Raw genomic sequence first — 15,325 nt, forward strand, 5'->3', positions numbered from 1 at the left:
CTCGCTACTAACAATTAGCAAAGCCAGCAGAAGTTAACAAAGCTGTCAACTACAGCAACTAGTCCACGGTAGCGCCTAGTGCTGGTTTTCGAGCACTCGTGGTTTGCATTATTGCGTAGTATGATCAATTTCAGTAAATATTAGCAGACGCATCGTGCCGATTGCTACAGTAAGTACTCGATACTTCCGTAGTTCATCAACAAAAAATAATAATAGCACTAATGAGCAATATGACACGACTTGTTTCATTGTCTGCCATATACACAAGGATGGCCCTGCACATTCGTGTTTGAACTTATTTCCTCTTATCAAAGCATGGAGCTTTGGCCGCTCCTCAGATCGTCCACGTCGCCCAAATTACTTCAGTCGTTGGATTCTTCGATCGACAGTCCTCGTTGTTCCCACCGGCGTCTACAGTTCCCTCCTTGGAATATGTCAGAAGAAAGAAACCGAACCCTGTCTCCTTTCACCTCTCCGCGACGCTCGCCGCTCCCCACGCGCAGCGCGGCTCAGGCGATGGCGCGGGACGGCATCGGCGGTTGCCGGGCCTCCACGCGGCGGCGGCCTCCCTCCTCCTCCTCCTCCTCCTCCTCCTCCACCACCACCAACCCCACGCCGCTTCCTCGTCGCGACGCAAGGCAGCGGGTCGTGCGGCCTAGGGTTTCGCCCCTCCGTCGCCGGTTGTCCCCACGGCCGCGCGGCCAGCCAGCGGAGCCATTGACGCGTCAGAGGGCTCTAGCGGTGGAGGAACCTCCGTGCTGGCCGTCGATGACGACGGAGAGGTCACGTCAACAACCTCAGCGGTGGATCTAGAGCCGCCGCCCGCGGGGCCCATCCCGACAGCAGATCTGAAGCTGGAGCATGGCGTCCAGCTCGCGTAGGCAACGGAGGCGGTGGATCTACGGCCAGCAGCCGGATCCAGCGCGAGTCCTCCCCGTCTCCACTAGATCCGGCTGCATGGCCTCCACCGATGGCCGGCAAGGTAGGAAAGGAGATAAAGAGGATTTTTTGCTCAGCCCCCTTCCCACGCTGCCTGAATTTGCTCAGCCCTAAAATAGAACCTTGTCCTATTTACATGGATAATGATCTCTGTTAGTTTCATATGTCTAAATCCAATCCTAGACTGATCCTATTGTGTGCGTTTAATTATATGACGCCACCAACAGGAGGTGTTTCCAAAGCCTGTGCTTTTAGCGCCACCTTCTCATATAAGAGATGGTGCCGGCCTAAACTTCTTGTGTGTTCATATGTGGATCATGTGCTGCATAGCTGAGTTCTATCTCTTATAGGTGTGTTCATATGTGGATCATGTGATTTTATGAAAAGATAAATGGTAGGTCAACTCGCCAGATAACATTGTAGCACCATCAAGAATTACCTCTATATTTTTTTGGGGTACCACTAAGCTAATATTAGTTGTTATGCCGTTTGTATGTATATAAGTTGCAGCAGCAATGTAGTGCCTCATGGTTTGCTTTACTTTCTAATAATAGCTTCTAAAAAGCGTTCAGCTTAGCGATATAGGCTTATGCCTTGCTGCCTATGGTGCCTTTTAGCGAAGTGATCACCTTATCAATTTATCCCTGCAGCTTACCGCCGATATTTTACAGGAAATAACTGCTTCTTTGTATGCCTAATCTGGCTGGCCAGCGTTAGATGCAACCAAAAAAAGATGTTTGACTCAATATAGATCCATGATGAGAGTCCTTGCTATAGGCTCATGTCATTTGCAGTGATTGTGTGTTGACGCTGGTTGAGTCATTATCAAGGTACACTTTGTCAAGCTATATTCTTTTCCCGTGGCAGGGTGGCCCGTACTGAGCCGGATCCGTAATGCTTCATGATCTTTGGTCTGTGCCTTGTTAATGACAAAGTGTACCTTGATAGTGACCACATGATCATTAGAGTACAGTGATCCGAGCATTACGAATATAGAGACCAGATGAAATGATCTGGTCTCTGTATTCTAATGTTTTCCCCAGCTTATTTCATCTTATTGATTTTTTACAACTGCATCTCTTCATAGGATCATTACTGTGTTGGTTGGGCTTTGTCAATTCAGCAGGATTAATCGCTCCACTATTTTTCCCTTTGATAACCCAGTCAATACCTACTACTTTTAGATGCTTCTTGGATTAATCTCCTCACCCTCTTCTTCAAGGTACATTAGGTTGCTCCTCTCATTTAAGCTGATTTCTCCCATGTAAGTTGTTTTTGCCATAAATGCAATTGACAGCTGGCTAGTCACAAGGCCATGGTATGTTCATCCATTTTTTCCTTGTTCCTTTCTGGTATCTATTTATGGGATATGAATATGACCTTTTTTTGTATACCTTCCGTTGATCAGTGATGTTTCAGAGGTTACATATGTTTCTATTACAACAACTATTTCTTAGCTTACAAAAAAATTGGCCTTCATATCATGTATGTGTTTGATTCTGATGATAGAACAAAGCTCGATGAAACTTAATAATTTGATTTGTTCATACACGGTTGGCCCCAAGCAGTGCCCCATTCAATGCATTTTCGTTTTCCTGCCCATTCATACTGCATAATTATGATTATGATGTAATCTACTTTGCTGCACTAAACTCCCTCTGCTGCTACTCATGCAGTCATGCTATCAAAATATTTACAGGTTCAGGTTAACCGCTTTTAGCAAAATATTCCTGCTCCAAAGACCCTCCTGATTGCAATTTTTTTCCTTTTGCTAGGTTACCTTTGTAGGGTTTTGTTACCACCTGGGTTCTAAGATTGTTGTTTCTGTCATGCTTTATTTAATTTTCCACCTTGTGTCGCATGAATGCTCCACAGCATTATTGCGCAGAGTTAAGGAATTTGCAATTTCTTTGTATCCTTGGTGTGATCGTATAGAGCAACTGTTGTGGCGTGATCACTCTACTACTCATTTGCTCATAGGTTCGGCTGAACACCCACCATTTGTTGTTGATTTTCCTTATACAATGCACCATATCGAATGTGTGTGATCAAGGCAGGTTGCGTACATCTCCATTTATCCGGTATCTCTCCTCCATCCGATTTAATCCATCTAGTCTTTTCAAATACTTCTTGCTACAGCTTGTGACTGTGTCCAACAGTGCTGTAGATGATGTCTAAAAATGTATACATTTACAGTGTGTGTAAATTATGATTAAGGGAAATAATCATTTTTCGATAATTTATTAGAGTCAGCTCATCAACCATAATGGTAATTTGTTTAGTATGAAATATCATGGTTGCTGATAACTCCATATTACTGATTATAGAATTCTTTGTTTCTTTACATCTCATTATACATCCACAGTCCCATTTTTAGTTCTGTTAAGCTAGCAAATATGTCCACTGCTTTTTCAATATAGTTCTACTTTATATAGTTGCATCAAGACTCTATACAGACTTACTGCTCCACCAATGAAGGAAACTATATTATGCCATTCCCATTAAATAGAAATGGAATATTTTAAACTGCCATGTATATACGCTTATTCTAGATTTGGTGCGCTACATGCTCGGACAAATAAGATATGGCTTCGATCCTTCCTAGGGCCAGGCACAAACTGTGCAGCCTATTCTGCTGCGATTAGTATTGTATTTCAGTAATGAATGCTAGCGCTTTTGTTTTGCTAATTTTCTACGTACCCAACATTCGGCTGCACAAAGATTGCCTTCCAGCTTTCTCTGTTGTGCTGCCATGTGACATTATCCTTTATTTCTTAGGCATCATGCACTGCCACTAATTCATTGCTTGCTATTCATTCAGTAACGCTGATTTACCTAAATTTAGTTTTCTTTATTAATTTCTATGTAATGTGTATTTTAGGTGATACAATATATAAATATGTGGTTTACAAAAAAGAAAACCTAGATTCCCAACGCCGATATTACTTTGCATTATACTGATACACATGCTTACCAATTTCGTGATTAAACGTTGCCATGGTTTTAGCGGTAACCTCCCATCATTTTTGTTTTTTTACTACTAACATGATTAGCATCTACATGATCGCCCATGATCTATGAGGAACACAGTCAACATTTAGAGGCCAGTATTTGCCTCTCCATTGAACTCCCTGCTTAGCATCACTGCAATTTGTTCAGTACCCAAAATGATTTTACAAGGTGATTCTGTTTGTTGCATGTTATGTTTCAGGTTTGCATCATCACATTGTTCTATAGCCCGAGCTATATGAATTGAGTCAACTCAGAAGTTACATTATGCCACAAACATTCTATAATCCTGTATCTCCCGAACATATATGTAACCACGCGTTTATCGTCTCTGCGCGCAATGGAACACCAAACTCTGCAAGGTCAGATATGTCTGCTATTTATTGATTCCAAAATACAAAGTAGAAAACCTTGGAAAACTATGCATGTTGGGCGAAATATGTGGACGCCAAAGCTAAAGATTTTAGATTGGTTATTACATCACTGAGATACAGTATTGTCGTTCTACTGATCCAAGCATAGATCACTCTTAATTTTTTAATAGTCTTACCGTATTAAATATAAAAAGAGCACCAATCTTTAGGTTTTTGTGCATGACGTATCTACATTAGACTCCTAATATTGTTTCCGTCCAAATATTAAACTTATTTTTTTCTACGCCTTAACCGGGTGATTTGTCGGCGCGCGTGATGGTGCGCATGATGGACTAGTATATACAAACCACATGTGCAGTCGCCATCCTGTAATAACTACGATGATCATCAATGCCATTGAGCTCATGGCACCCGACACAGTCCGCCCCCATGTCTACATCTACAAGAGCCAGGCGACGGCGAGAACTATGGCAGCGACTCCCGCCGTCTTCCAGGCGCCACCGCGGGCACCGGTAGACGAACTGTCGTAATCGAGCTGAGAGACTGATAGCACTTTAGACGTAGATCAGTGAGTAATGCTTAATTTAGATGGACTTGGTGATGTACCTCGCTCTAGGACAGTTGCGGCCATGGTGCCACAGCGACATGGTCGTCGGTGTCATAGCAGTGCATGCATGGTGTAGTGACGGCGGTCGAAGGCGATGACGTTTCCCGTCATTCACAACGCCCCTTTAGATCGTACTAGGGTTAGAAACTATGGAGAACTGGCGACTACTGCTAACCTCATAATTTGTGCTCCATCCCCCACCATCCTTTTATAGCGCTGCACGATGGGGGCCCATCAGCCAGTAGAAAGGCTGAGCGTCCCCGATCAGGGCACGGATCAAGGGCCTAATTGGTCGTTGAGTCAATTGGTGGAGATCAACCTTACATTCTCCTCCTTTATCTCACCTTATGACTTAAACTTAACTTTTCTTTTATTTTTCCTATTCCATCACAGATCAGTGCATAGAGCGTGCCTTATCGTCACGGTCACTTGCCATTAGATTTAACAGCTACAATGCACCTCTCTATTTTGAAATAGATACTCAACTAGGCCCTTAGTATCCAGAAATCATAGACTTTTCCATAAACCCATGTCGATTGTGTGTTCTCTGAACACACTGGGTGGTAAGCCTTTGGTAAGCAGATCCGCAAGTACTTGCTTGATACTTATATGCTCATTGCTTTCAAAATGATTATGGATTTTCTCCTATACAACATATAACTTAGTGTCAATGCGTTTGGCAGCACACTTGACCTGTTGTCTTAGGAGTTAACTTACTTTAAATGGTTATTATTATTGTCTACCATTGTTAAATCCGGGTATAGATTCCCTTAACCTTCTTTTTCATAATAATATTCGAACTGTGAGTGTTTGCAACTACTGTGGATTTTACTACACATCTCGCCAAGACTTAACTTTTGTATCCTCAACTATTTGAGAGTACTTGTTCTATCTTACTCAACATGAGGCATATGATACTTTGCAAAATTGCAAGACATTCTCATCTCTATTCCAGTGATCTATATCTGGACTGGACTTCTACCAAAATATCCTAGATACGTAAACTATGTTAGGGTAGGTTCTTACTTGTACTTGTACACTGATCAAGCTTCCAACAGCTGAAGCATATGGAACTATATTCATTTGATCGATCTCAAATCAGTTTCTGGAACACTTAAAGTTCCCAAAACTGTTATCCTTGACTATAGGAGTAGGCGTAGGTTTACTCGCATACATACTTGTAAGTGCATCTAGCTCTTTAGTGGGTTTTGGTAAATTGAATGACAACACAATTAAAGGTCTAATAAGTTTGCTAAGTGTTGAACATGAAATTGAGTCTATTGCATATACTTGTGGGTTGTGTATTAACAAGTATATACAAGGTTCAACTAGTAGGCAAACTTGATGATATGCCACATTGTGTTAAAGTGAATGCCAAACTATGTATTGTTGTATTGGAAGTTTTTGGAAGCAATCTAGTTCAAGCAAAAGACAACAATGCAAATGGAATCAATGAAATGGCTTTTATGTTGTGGGATATCATAGCATCATGTGAAAGCAAACATACTTGGTAAATGACAATATATAGTGGATATAAGTCAGTCTCTACATTGGTTTGCTTACATGGATGAATATATGAAAGATCAATTGGAATGTCAAGCCAAAATAAGAAGGGAATAAGGAATTGTGAATTGGCTTGACCATATTGATGTTGATCCATGTATGTCTCTATGTGAGACAAACTGAAGCTTGATTGATCTCAATATTCATATCTAGAAAATATTCAAGCAAGGATCAAAATATTGAAGAAATGTTTTTCAATGGATGCTTAATATAATGTGACTTGAGTATGGCTTGATAGGGTGAAGATAGCAAGGAAAGGGCTTCGAGGTACTAAGCGAAGGTGAAGGGCAAGCGACGGCTTGGCGACTGAGGTACCATGGCTAAGGTGAAGAAGAGAGTACTTGCATTGAGTTGAGGTACTAATCAAGCTATGACAAGTCATATTGTGTTGAGGATCAAATCATTAGTGGAAGTGACTTGAAGCCACGAAGGTGAACTCATATGTATAGAAATAGTTTAAGTCACATATTCAAGGTATAATGAGAATGGGGAAAACATATTCGATAATAGTTCTCAATTGCCAAATGAAGTGGCAACCAGCTCAAAGACATTTACATTCTTTTATGCTTTGAATTTGAGTTTAGGGAAAGCCATACTATAAAGAGGGATTCTAGTACAGTTGGTCAACTATGCAACCAGATGCTCAAAACTTTAGATCTACATCCTCTTACCTAGCCAAAGCAGCCAGCCAAAAATCTCCAGATTCTACCTATTTTGGCTAGGGCGACAGTGCCGCCCATAAACGACTGTTGAGACCCAAGAGGTATAAATACCATTTGGGCTGGCCCATAATAAAGAGCCTTCTTCTCCAACGGTTCAGTTCGAAACTGAACAGACCAAAGCTCACCTCTCTCTCCTCCATTGTTGCTCCTTCAAGCTCTCAAGCAATCCTTGATTTCCACCATCAAAACTTAAGAGAAAAGGCAGCAAGACTCGATTGGAGAGCAGATCCACTGATTCCCAAAGTCTAAGAGCATTTGGTTCATGTTTGGCCGGTGGTTCTAGGGTTTGTTACTCTTGGAGCTTGCTCCTAGCCGGCTAGGCATCGCCCTTGTGCTTGCCAACTTGTGTGGCAGCCTTGGGAGGTTTATAACCTCATCCTGTAGTTAAGAAATTACCCCTCACTTCAAGAGTTCATTCTCTTGATTTGAGAATGAGGGCAAGGCAAGCCTTGGTGGCGAGCCAATCCTTTTGTGGATGCCTCATCAACATGGACTTAGGCAAGCCTTGGTGGCGAGCTGAACCATGAAATAAATTTTGTGTCCCACATGCTTCACTTTGTGTTCTTGCTGGTTCAACTCTTTGCTAGCTGTTGTTAGGGTTTCGTAGCTCGATCCTCTCTTGTGTGAGATTTCTGTTGTATCCAGTCTACGAATTGGATTTTGTCTTTCTGTTGTAGGATTGAGTAGTTGAGAGGGTCAGGTTACTATATGTGAAATCTCAACACTATCTACTTTATTTTTGAAGAGCGGCAGTGCCGCCCTATAAGGCCGGCAGTGCCGCCCTCTATTCTAACAGAGTTTTGAGTTGAATTTGTAGAATTGAGCAGCTGAGAGAGTCAGGTTCTTATCTGTGAAATATCAACGCTGTCTGCTTTATTTTTGAAGAGCGGTAGTGCCGCCCTATAAGGCCGGCAGTGCCACCCTCTGTTCTAACAAAGTTTTAAGTTAAATTTTTACAGGCCTATTCACCCCCCCCCCCTCTAGGCCTCCTAGGCGACATCAAGGTCCTTTCAATTGGTATCAGAGTCTGGCTCTCAATTTCGGGCTTAACCGCCTTGAGAGAACGATGTCGACAAGTGAGGAGGTATCTCTAGAACTTTTACTTTTAGATGGCTCAAATTATACATCTTGGTCTGCTAGTGTGCTTGATGTTTTTAGGACCATGGGTCCTTAAATAGAGTAGATTGTAGATGTGAGCATTTCACCTCCTCATGATGATTTGATCTACCTATCTAGAGAGGAAGTGAAATGCTTACAACTCAATGCTCAAGCTGCTAATGTCTTATTTAGTGCTTTGAGTGAAGATGTACTTGATGATGTCATATTTGGAGGTGGTAAACCACTTGGTGATGCTCATATCATTTGGACCACGCTCAAGGAAATGTATGGCAACTCCAAATGTGAAGAGAGCAACCTCTCATTGGAAAAACCACTTGAGGAATGCTCAACTTCATTGACAAATGATGAGCCTCAAGTGATTCTCTCAAAAGGCCTATTTGATCATGCCACATTCACTTCCTCGCCAACATATGACTTATTGGATGGTAATGAAATAATTGGTGAGAACAATATTTTTACATGTGGTACTTCTACTTTCTTTAGTTCTTGTGAGACTAACATTTTGAAGGAAGAAGAAGCTTGTGATCGATGGAAGCCAAATAATGAATCCACCTTACCAAGAAGCTCAACTCTCTATACCACTTCACATATCGGTCTCATGGCAAAGAAAGAGAAGAAAGTGGTAAGTGAGAGTGAGAGTGACAGTGACAGTGACAGTGGTAGTGATGATGATGAGATTAATCAACACCTTGCACGTCTAAGCAAGAAAGACAAGTTGATAGTGATCAAGTTCATAGAGAAGATTCAAGAGCAAGAAGAAGATCTCTACAAGCAAGAAGAGCTTCTCATTGAAAAGATCAAATGCTTGGAGAAGTTGACCAAAAAGCATGAAAAGCTTAAGTGCTCACATGCTAGCTTGGTCCAAAGGTATGAAAACTTGTCAATTGAGCAAACTCATACTATTAACTCTCTATCTTGTGTTGCTCAATTAGAAGATCAGATTTATATGCTCAAAGACAAGTTGGAAAAGCTTACTAGCAAAAATGAGACTTTGCAAGAAAGTCATGATGGGCTTTTGTGCTCTCATGAGAAGCTTATGGAGTCTCATCTCATGCTAGAAGTTGCTCATGAGGTTGTGGTAACAACGGTAAAATCATACCAACCTCACACTCATAAATGCACATATACACAAGGTTCATCTATTTTATCATGTGCTAATAAGTGTTGCTCTCAAGCAAGCCAACCTTCTGTTGAGCATGTAATTGTAGAAACTTGTGATGATTCCATTGCAAAAGAAAATGAACAGCTCAAGGAAGAAGTTGAAATGCTAAAAAGGGACTTGATTCAATGGAAGGGCAAGTGCAATGCTCAACCTTCTCAAGATAACCATGAAGACATGGTGAAGAAGTTTGAGAAGGGATCAACCAATGCATGCATCAAGCCTTATCAAAAGGGTTACAAGTCCAACAATGGCAAAGTGAAGGGGATACTTAAAGAAGTGCAATCTGTCCAGAATGCAGTAGTTCAGCCAGCTGCACAGACGGCGGCAGTACCGCACCTGGACAGAACAAAAAAGTTCCCAAGGCCATCAAGGTGCAACATCAATCAAAGAAGACTCTCATCACTTGCTTCAAGTGCAAGAAAGAAGGTCACCATGTCAGAGATTGCCCCTTGAAGAAAGAAGAGAAGGGCGTGAGCAAGATCCAAGAGAAGAAGAAGATGGCTCATGTCAAGTTCTCCAACATGGGACACAATGCTTCTATGTGTTCCAACAAGGTCGATGATCAAGCCACACTTCCAAAGAACAAGACAAGAAGAAGCAAGAGGAAGTGTTATGGTTGTCATGAGAATGGACATGAAATTGGCTCATGTCCTAATAAGAAAAGTGAAGGCTTGTCATCATCAACAAAGAGGTTCATTAGCAAGGTAACAAGCAAAGTGCAAGAAGAGAAGGATAGAAAGAACAAGAACCGCCTATGCTACACTTGCAGAGGAAAGGGACATTTAAGTAAGGATTGTCCCATGGGTAACACTTCTAAGCTCAACTTATCAATTGATTTAAATATGCTTAGGAGGCCCAAAAATGATACTTGTGCTAGAAAGATGATTGGTTCACCATGTGCTAGCACACAGGCCATTTGGGTGCCTAAGTCTCTTGTGACTAACCATAATAGACCCAACATAGTTTGGGTACCAAATTGTGCTTAGTAAGTGTTGTAGGTACTTGAAGGTGATATGAAGCTTCGGGGTGCTTGAGCAAGTTGATTGAAAATATTCACTCAAGCTATCAATCAATTCACATTGTATATTCTTATATGGTTGACCCGAAGATGAATTAATGGGAATACTTCAAACTTCATATTCACCTTGGTAACTAGTACCTAACCCTTGCTAGCTAGCCACTTGACATGTGTAGTCTCTAATAGTTGACAAATATATGTGTGTTTGTAAATTATTAAGAGTGGCTAGAGTACTTCAAGTCTAAGTGAATCATTTGCCATATGATGCTTTTAATGGCTTTCTAGTAGAGCAAGATCTTATTCAAGTTGTAGGTAATGAGGAACCACCTTGTGGAGTAATCAAGAAAATGGCCATTGGTGATATAAGACCACAAGAAGTACATGCTACAAACATGGAAGCTCCTCAAGTTGCTTCTATACCAAATTCCGCTGACAACTCTGATGCAGAGGTGCAGCACACCCCTGCTATAAATCAGCAGGGCGGTAGTGCCGCACCTAAGGGTGGTAGTTCCATCCCTCCTACATAGGAGCAGCTGACTTCACTCTAGTTCATGGACAAATCTACAACCCTCATATGTGCAAGATGAAGATAAAAGACCACCTCATCCATTACAATCAAGAAGGGTGGTAACATCTAAATCTCAAGTACAATTTATTTGAAACTAAACTCCTTTGTGTCTTGTGTAGCCACTTAGGATAATAGAAGCACTTGAGGATATTCATTGGTTGCTAGTCATAGAATAGAAATATGATCAAAATTGAATTGATCATCCACATCAAGCAACATAGGTGACTTGACTTTCCTTTGTGGACTTCAAACCAAGAAAAACAAGATGAAGCAAGTTTATGTTCGTGCACATTATGAGTTGGTTTGATGGATTTGGAATCTTGGTACACATTGGAGGATGCAAGTAGATTTCAAAATGGCCAAGAATAAAGAATCAAGCTCAAGTCAAGTAAAAGGACTTATTACTCATAAGTCAAGAACTTCCTACTTGATGGAATCTTGTCATATGTCAAATTGCCAAATTCTTATTCTCATCTTATGGGCATCTACATGCTATAATGGTTGTGAGTATCTCTTGGCATAGTTCAAATTGATTACACTATTGTTGCCATGACCTAGACATAGAGTGAAAATCTCAAGTTCTTAAATGAATAAAGTGCTATGTGAGAAATTCAAATACTTAGAGCACTTATAAAAGGAGACTTTAATCTATGGCTAGAGTTGTGAGACTAATCTTTCTCTCTAAGTGATTTATGTAGTCTCACTAAATGAGAATGTGTTTCTCAAATAGAGTGTGCTATTATATGAAGGCTATCAATCCAAAACCATGTGATATATTTTCTCTCTAGTTAATTTGGATTAGATTTGTCTATGTTAGCCACTCACCATAACATGGGTTAAATCTGCCCTTTGGACTTAAATGACCAACCATGCACATTTACATTTCCATTCCACTCAAAAGAATGTGCATGAGACATCAAGGGAGATTTAGTTCATGTTATGAGGTTTCTCCATTTTTGTAACCCTCTTGTCATCCATATATAAATGGTTACTAAATGGAAAACTAGTACTTGTGTTACTAATGTCTCCTTATGATTGAGCTTATTCATAGAAAATCAATAAGAAGATGTTGTGCTAATTTAATTCACAAGCTTAAAGGTTATTCTTCACCTAAAAAAAGATATTGCTGCTAAAGACCATTTAGATCAAAAGTTTATGAGTGTTGATGAGAGGACTGAATGGATATAACATCTTGTATGTATTCTCAACTGAAATCACCTCAAAGATTGGACAGGAAAAAAAGAAGAATCATCGATCATCAAATCTGTCCAGAAAATTGCAAATCTGAGTTGACTGCCTTCAAGCATGGATTTGGAGATTCAAATACTAATAAATTGACCTGAAACTTTGTGAGCATGCTATACACATCTAGTACTTGTTTTTGTACAATTGGTATGAAGATTGGCTTTGAAGAAAATCAGTTTTCAGTTGGTTTCTGTCAGCTTTAATAGTGCAGTTTTAGATTTGAGCAGTTCTGGTAGAAAATTATTTTCACAGACCAAATGGAGTTCAAATGAGCTAAATTTTTTAGAGAAGTTAGAGGACTCATAGATGAAGATCTCTACCAAATTTCATGCATATTGGGCTGGTGGTCTGAGAGATATGGATTTCTTTTTCCTTTCTGAGGATGATAGAATCTGAAAACTGACTGAATGGAATTGGATTGCATTGTGGCAATAAGATTGAGTTAGCTCTCAAGTTGGTTATGAAGAATCAGTAAATATGAGAAATATAAATTTGGTCTAAAGGAGTTTCAATGAAAGAAAAGAACTCACACAAGGGTCCAAATAAGTTGCAATCAGAGTACAAGCAGCAGCAAGTGATTGCAACTAGTTTGAACAAAAAGTAATCAGCTGAGACTATTGAATTGCAAGTAGTTTCAAGGAGTTCAAATCAGTTGAAGTATAGTACAAGTCACTCCCTTGACCTCATATTGTTAATGTGCTTAAGTGAACTTTGTGTACTCTTGTATGCACAAATTTAGGGTGTGGCATTCATGCCTTGAATGATGCTTGTTTTCTCCTGTGCTGGTCAGACAGGTGCAGCAATGCTGCTCTCTAGTGCGGCAATGCCACCCTCTGCTTGTCAGTAATCTTTGAGTGTATGAACTGTCATGAGCATCATGGTTATCATGTTACAACTTGCACCCCATTGATGCTAAGATATAGGGGAGTTCCCATACTTCATCTTAAATATGTGCATTTGACGTTTGAGGCCAAAATTTGAATTCCTTCAATGCACACATTTAGGGGGAGCTCACTATATAATAGGATTCAAAATCTTAATGTTTATCAATCTCTTGTAAGCTTTAGTTGTGTTGTCATCAATCACCAAAAAGGGGAAGATTGTAAGTGCATCTAGCTCTTTAGTGGGTTTTGGTAAATTGAATGACAACACAATTAAAGGTCTAATAAGTTTGCTAAGTGTTGAACAGGAAATTGAGTCTATTGCATATACTTGTGGGTTGTGTATTAACAAGTATATACAAGGTTCAACTAGTAGGCAAACTTGATGATATGCCACATTGTGTTAAAGTGAATGCCAAACTGTATATTGTTGTATTGAAAGTTTTTGGAAGCAATCTAGTTCAAGCAAAAGACAACAATGCAAATGGAATCAATGAAATGGCTTTTATGTTGTGGGATATCATAGCATAATGTGAAAGCAAACATACTTGGTAAATGACAATGTATAGTGGATATAAGTCGGTCTCTACATTGGTTTGCTTACATGGATGAATATATAAAAGATCAATTGGAATGTCAAGCCAAAATGAGAAGGGAATAAGGAATTGTGAATTGGCTTGACCATATTGATGTTGATCCATGTATGTCTCTATGTGAGACAAACTGAAGCTTGATTGATCTCAGTATTCATATCTAAAAAATATTCAAGCAAGGATCAAAATATTGAAGAAATGTTTTTAATGGATGCTTAATATAACGTGACTTGAGTATGGCTTGATAGGGTGAAGATAGCAAGGAAAGGGCTTCGAGGTACTAAGCGAAGGTGAAGGGCAAGCGATAGCTTGGCGACTGAGGTACTATGGCTAAGGTGAAGAAGAGAGTACTTGCATTGAGTCGAGTTACTAATCAAGCTATGACAAGTCATATTGTGTTGAGGATCAAATCATTAGTGGAAGTGACTTGAAGCCATGAAGATGAACTCATATGTATGGAAATGGTTCAAGTCACATAATCAAGGTATAATGAGAATGAGGAAAACATATTCGATAATAGTTCTCAATTGCCAAATGAAGTGGCAACCGGCTCAAAGGCATTTACATTCTTTTATGCTTTGAATTTGAGTTTAGAGAAAGTTGTACTATAAAGAGGGATTCTAGTATAGTTGGTCAACTGTGCAACCAGATGCTCAAAACTTTAGATCTACATCCTCTTACCCAGCCAAAGCAGCCAGCTAAAAATCTCCAGATTCTACCTGTTTTGGCTAGGGCGGCAGTACCGCCCTATGAGGGCGGCAGTGCCACCCATAAACGACTGTTGGGACCTAAGAGGTATAAATACCATTTGGGCCAGCCCACAATAGAGAACCTTCTTCTCCAATGGTTCAGTTTGAAACTGAATAGACCAAAGCTCACCTCTCTCTCCTCCATTATTGCTCCTTCAAGCTCCCAAGCAATCCTTGATTTCCACCATCAAAACTTGAGAGAAAAGATAGCAAAACTCTATTGGAGAGTAGATCCACTGATTCCCAAAGTCTAAGAGTATTTGGTTCACGTTTGGCTGACGGTTCTAGGGTTTGTTACTCTTGGAGCTTGCTCCTAGCTGGCTAGGCGTCGCCCTTGTGCTTGCCAACTTGTGTGGCAGCCTTGGGAGGTTTGTAACCTCATCCTGTAGTTAAGAAATTACCCCTCACTTGAAGAGTTCATTCTATTGATTTGAGAATGAGGGCAAGGCAAGCCTTGGTGATGAGCCAATCCTTTTGTGGATGCCTCAACAACGTAGACTTAGGCAAGCCTTGGTGGCGAGCTGAACCATGAGATAAATTTTGTGTCCCGCGTGCTTCATTTTTGTGTTCTTGCTGGTTCAACTCTTTGCTAGCTGTTGTTAGGGTTTCGTAGCTCGATCCTCTCTTGTGTGAGATTTATGTGGTATCTAGTCTTCGAACTAGATTTTGTATTTCTGTTGTAGGATTGAGTAGTTGAGAGGGTCAGGTTACTATCTGTGAAATCTCAATACTATCTGCTTTATTTTTAAAGAGCGGCAGTGCCGCCCTATAAGGCC

The 15,325-nt window shown here is 40.4% G+C and overlaps 1 protein-coding gene across 1 annotated transcript; it reads left to right on the forward strand.

Annotated features, from left to right (window-relative positions):
- The first annotated feature begins 8,280 nt into the window (after positions 1-8,280).
- Positions 8,281-10,481, forward strand: LOC136511144 (uncharacterized). Its single transcript, XM_066505332.1, is given in 2 exon segments — positions 8,281-8,992; positions 9,787-10,481. Coding segments are annotated over 2 exon segments (1,407 nt in total).
- Positions 10,482-15,325: the final 4,844 nt, after the last annotated feature.

Source organism: Miscanthus floridulus, chromosome 16 (genome assembly GCF_019320115.1).
Source record: "Miscanthus floridulus cultivar M001 chromosome 16, ASM1932011v1, whole genome shotgun sequence".
Classification (NCBI taxonomy): domain Eukaryota; kingdom Viridiplantae; phylum Streptophyta; class Magnoliopsida; order Poales; family Poaceae; genus Miscanthus; species Miscanthus floridulus.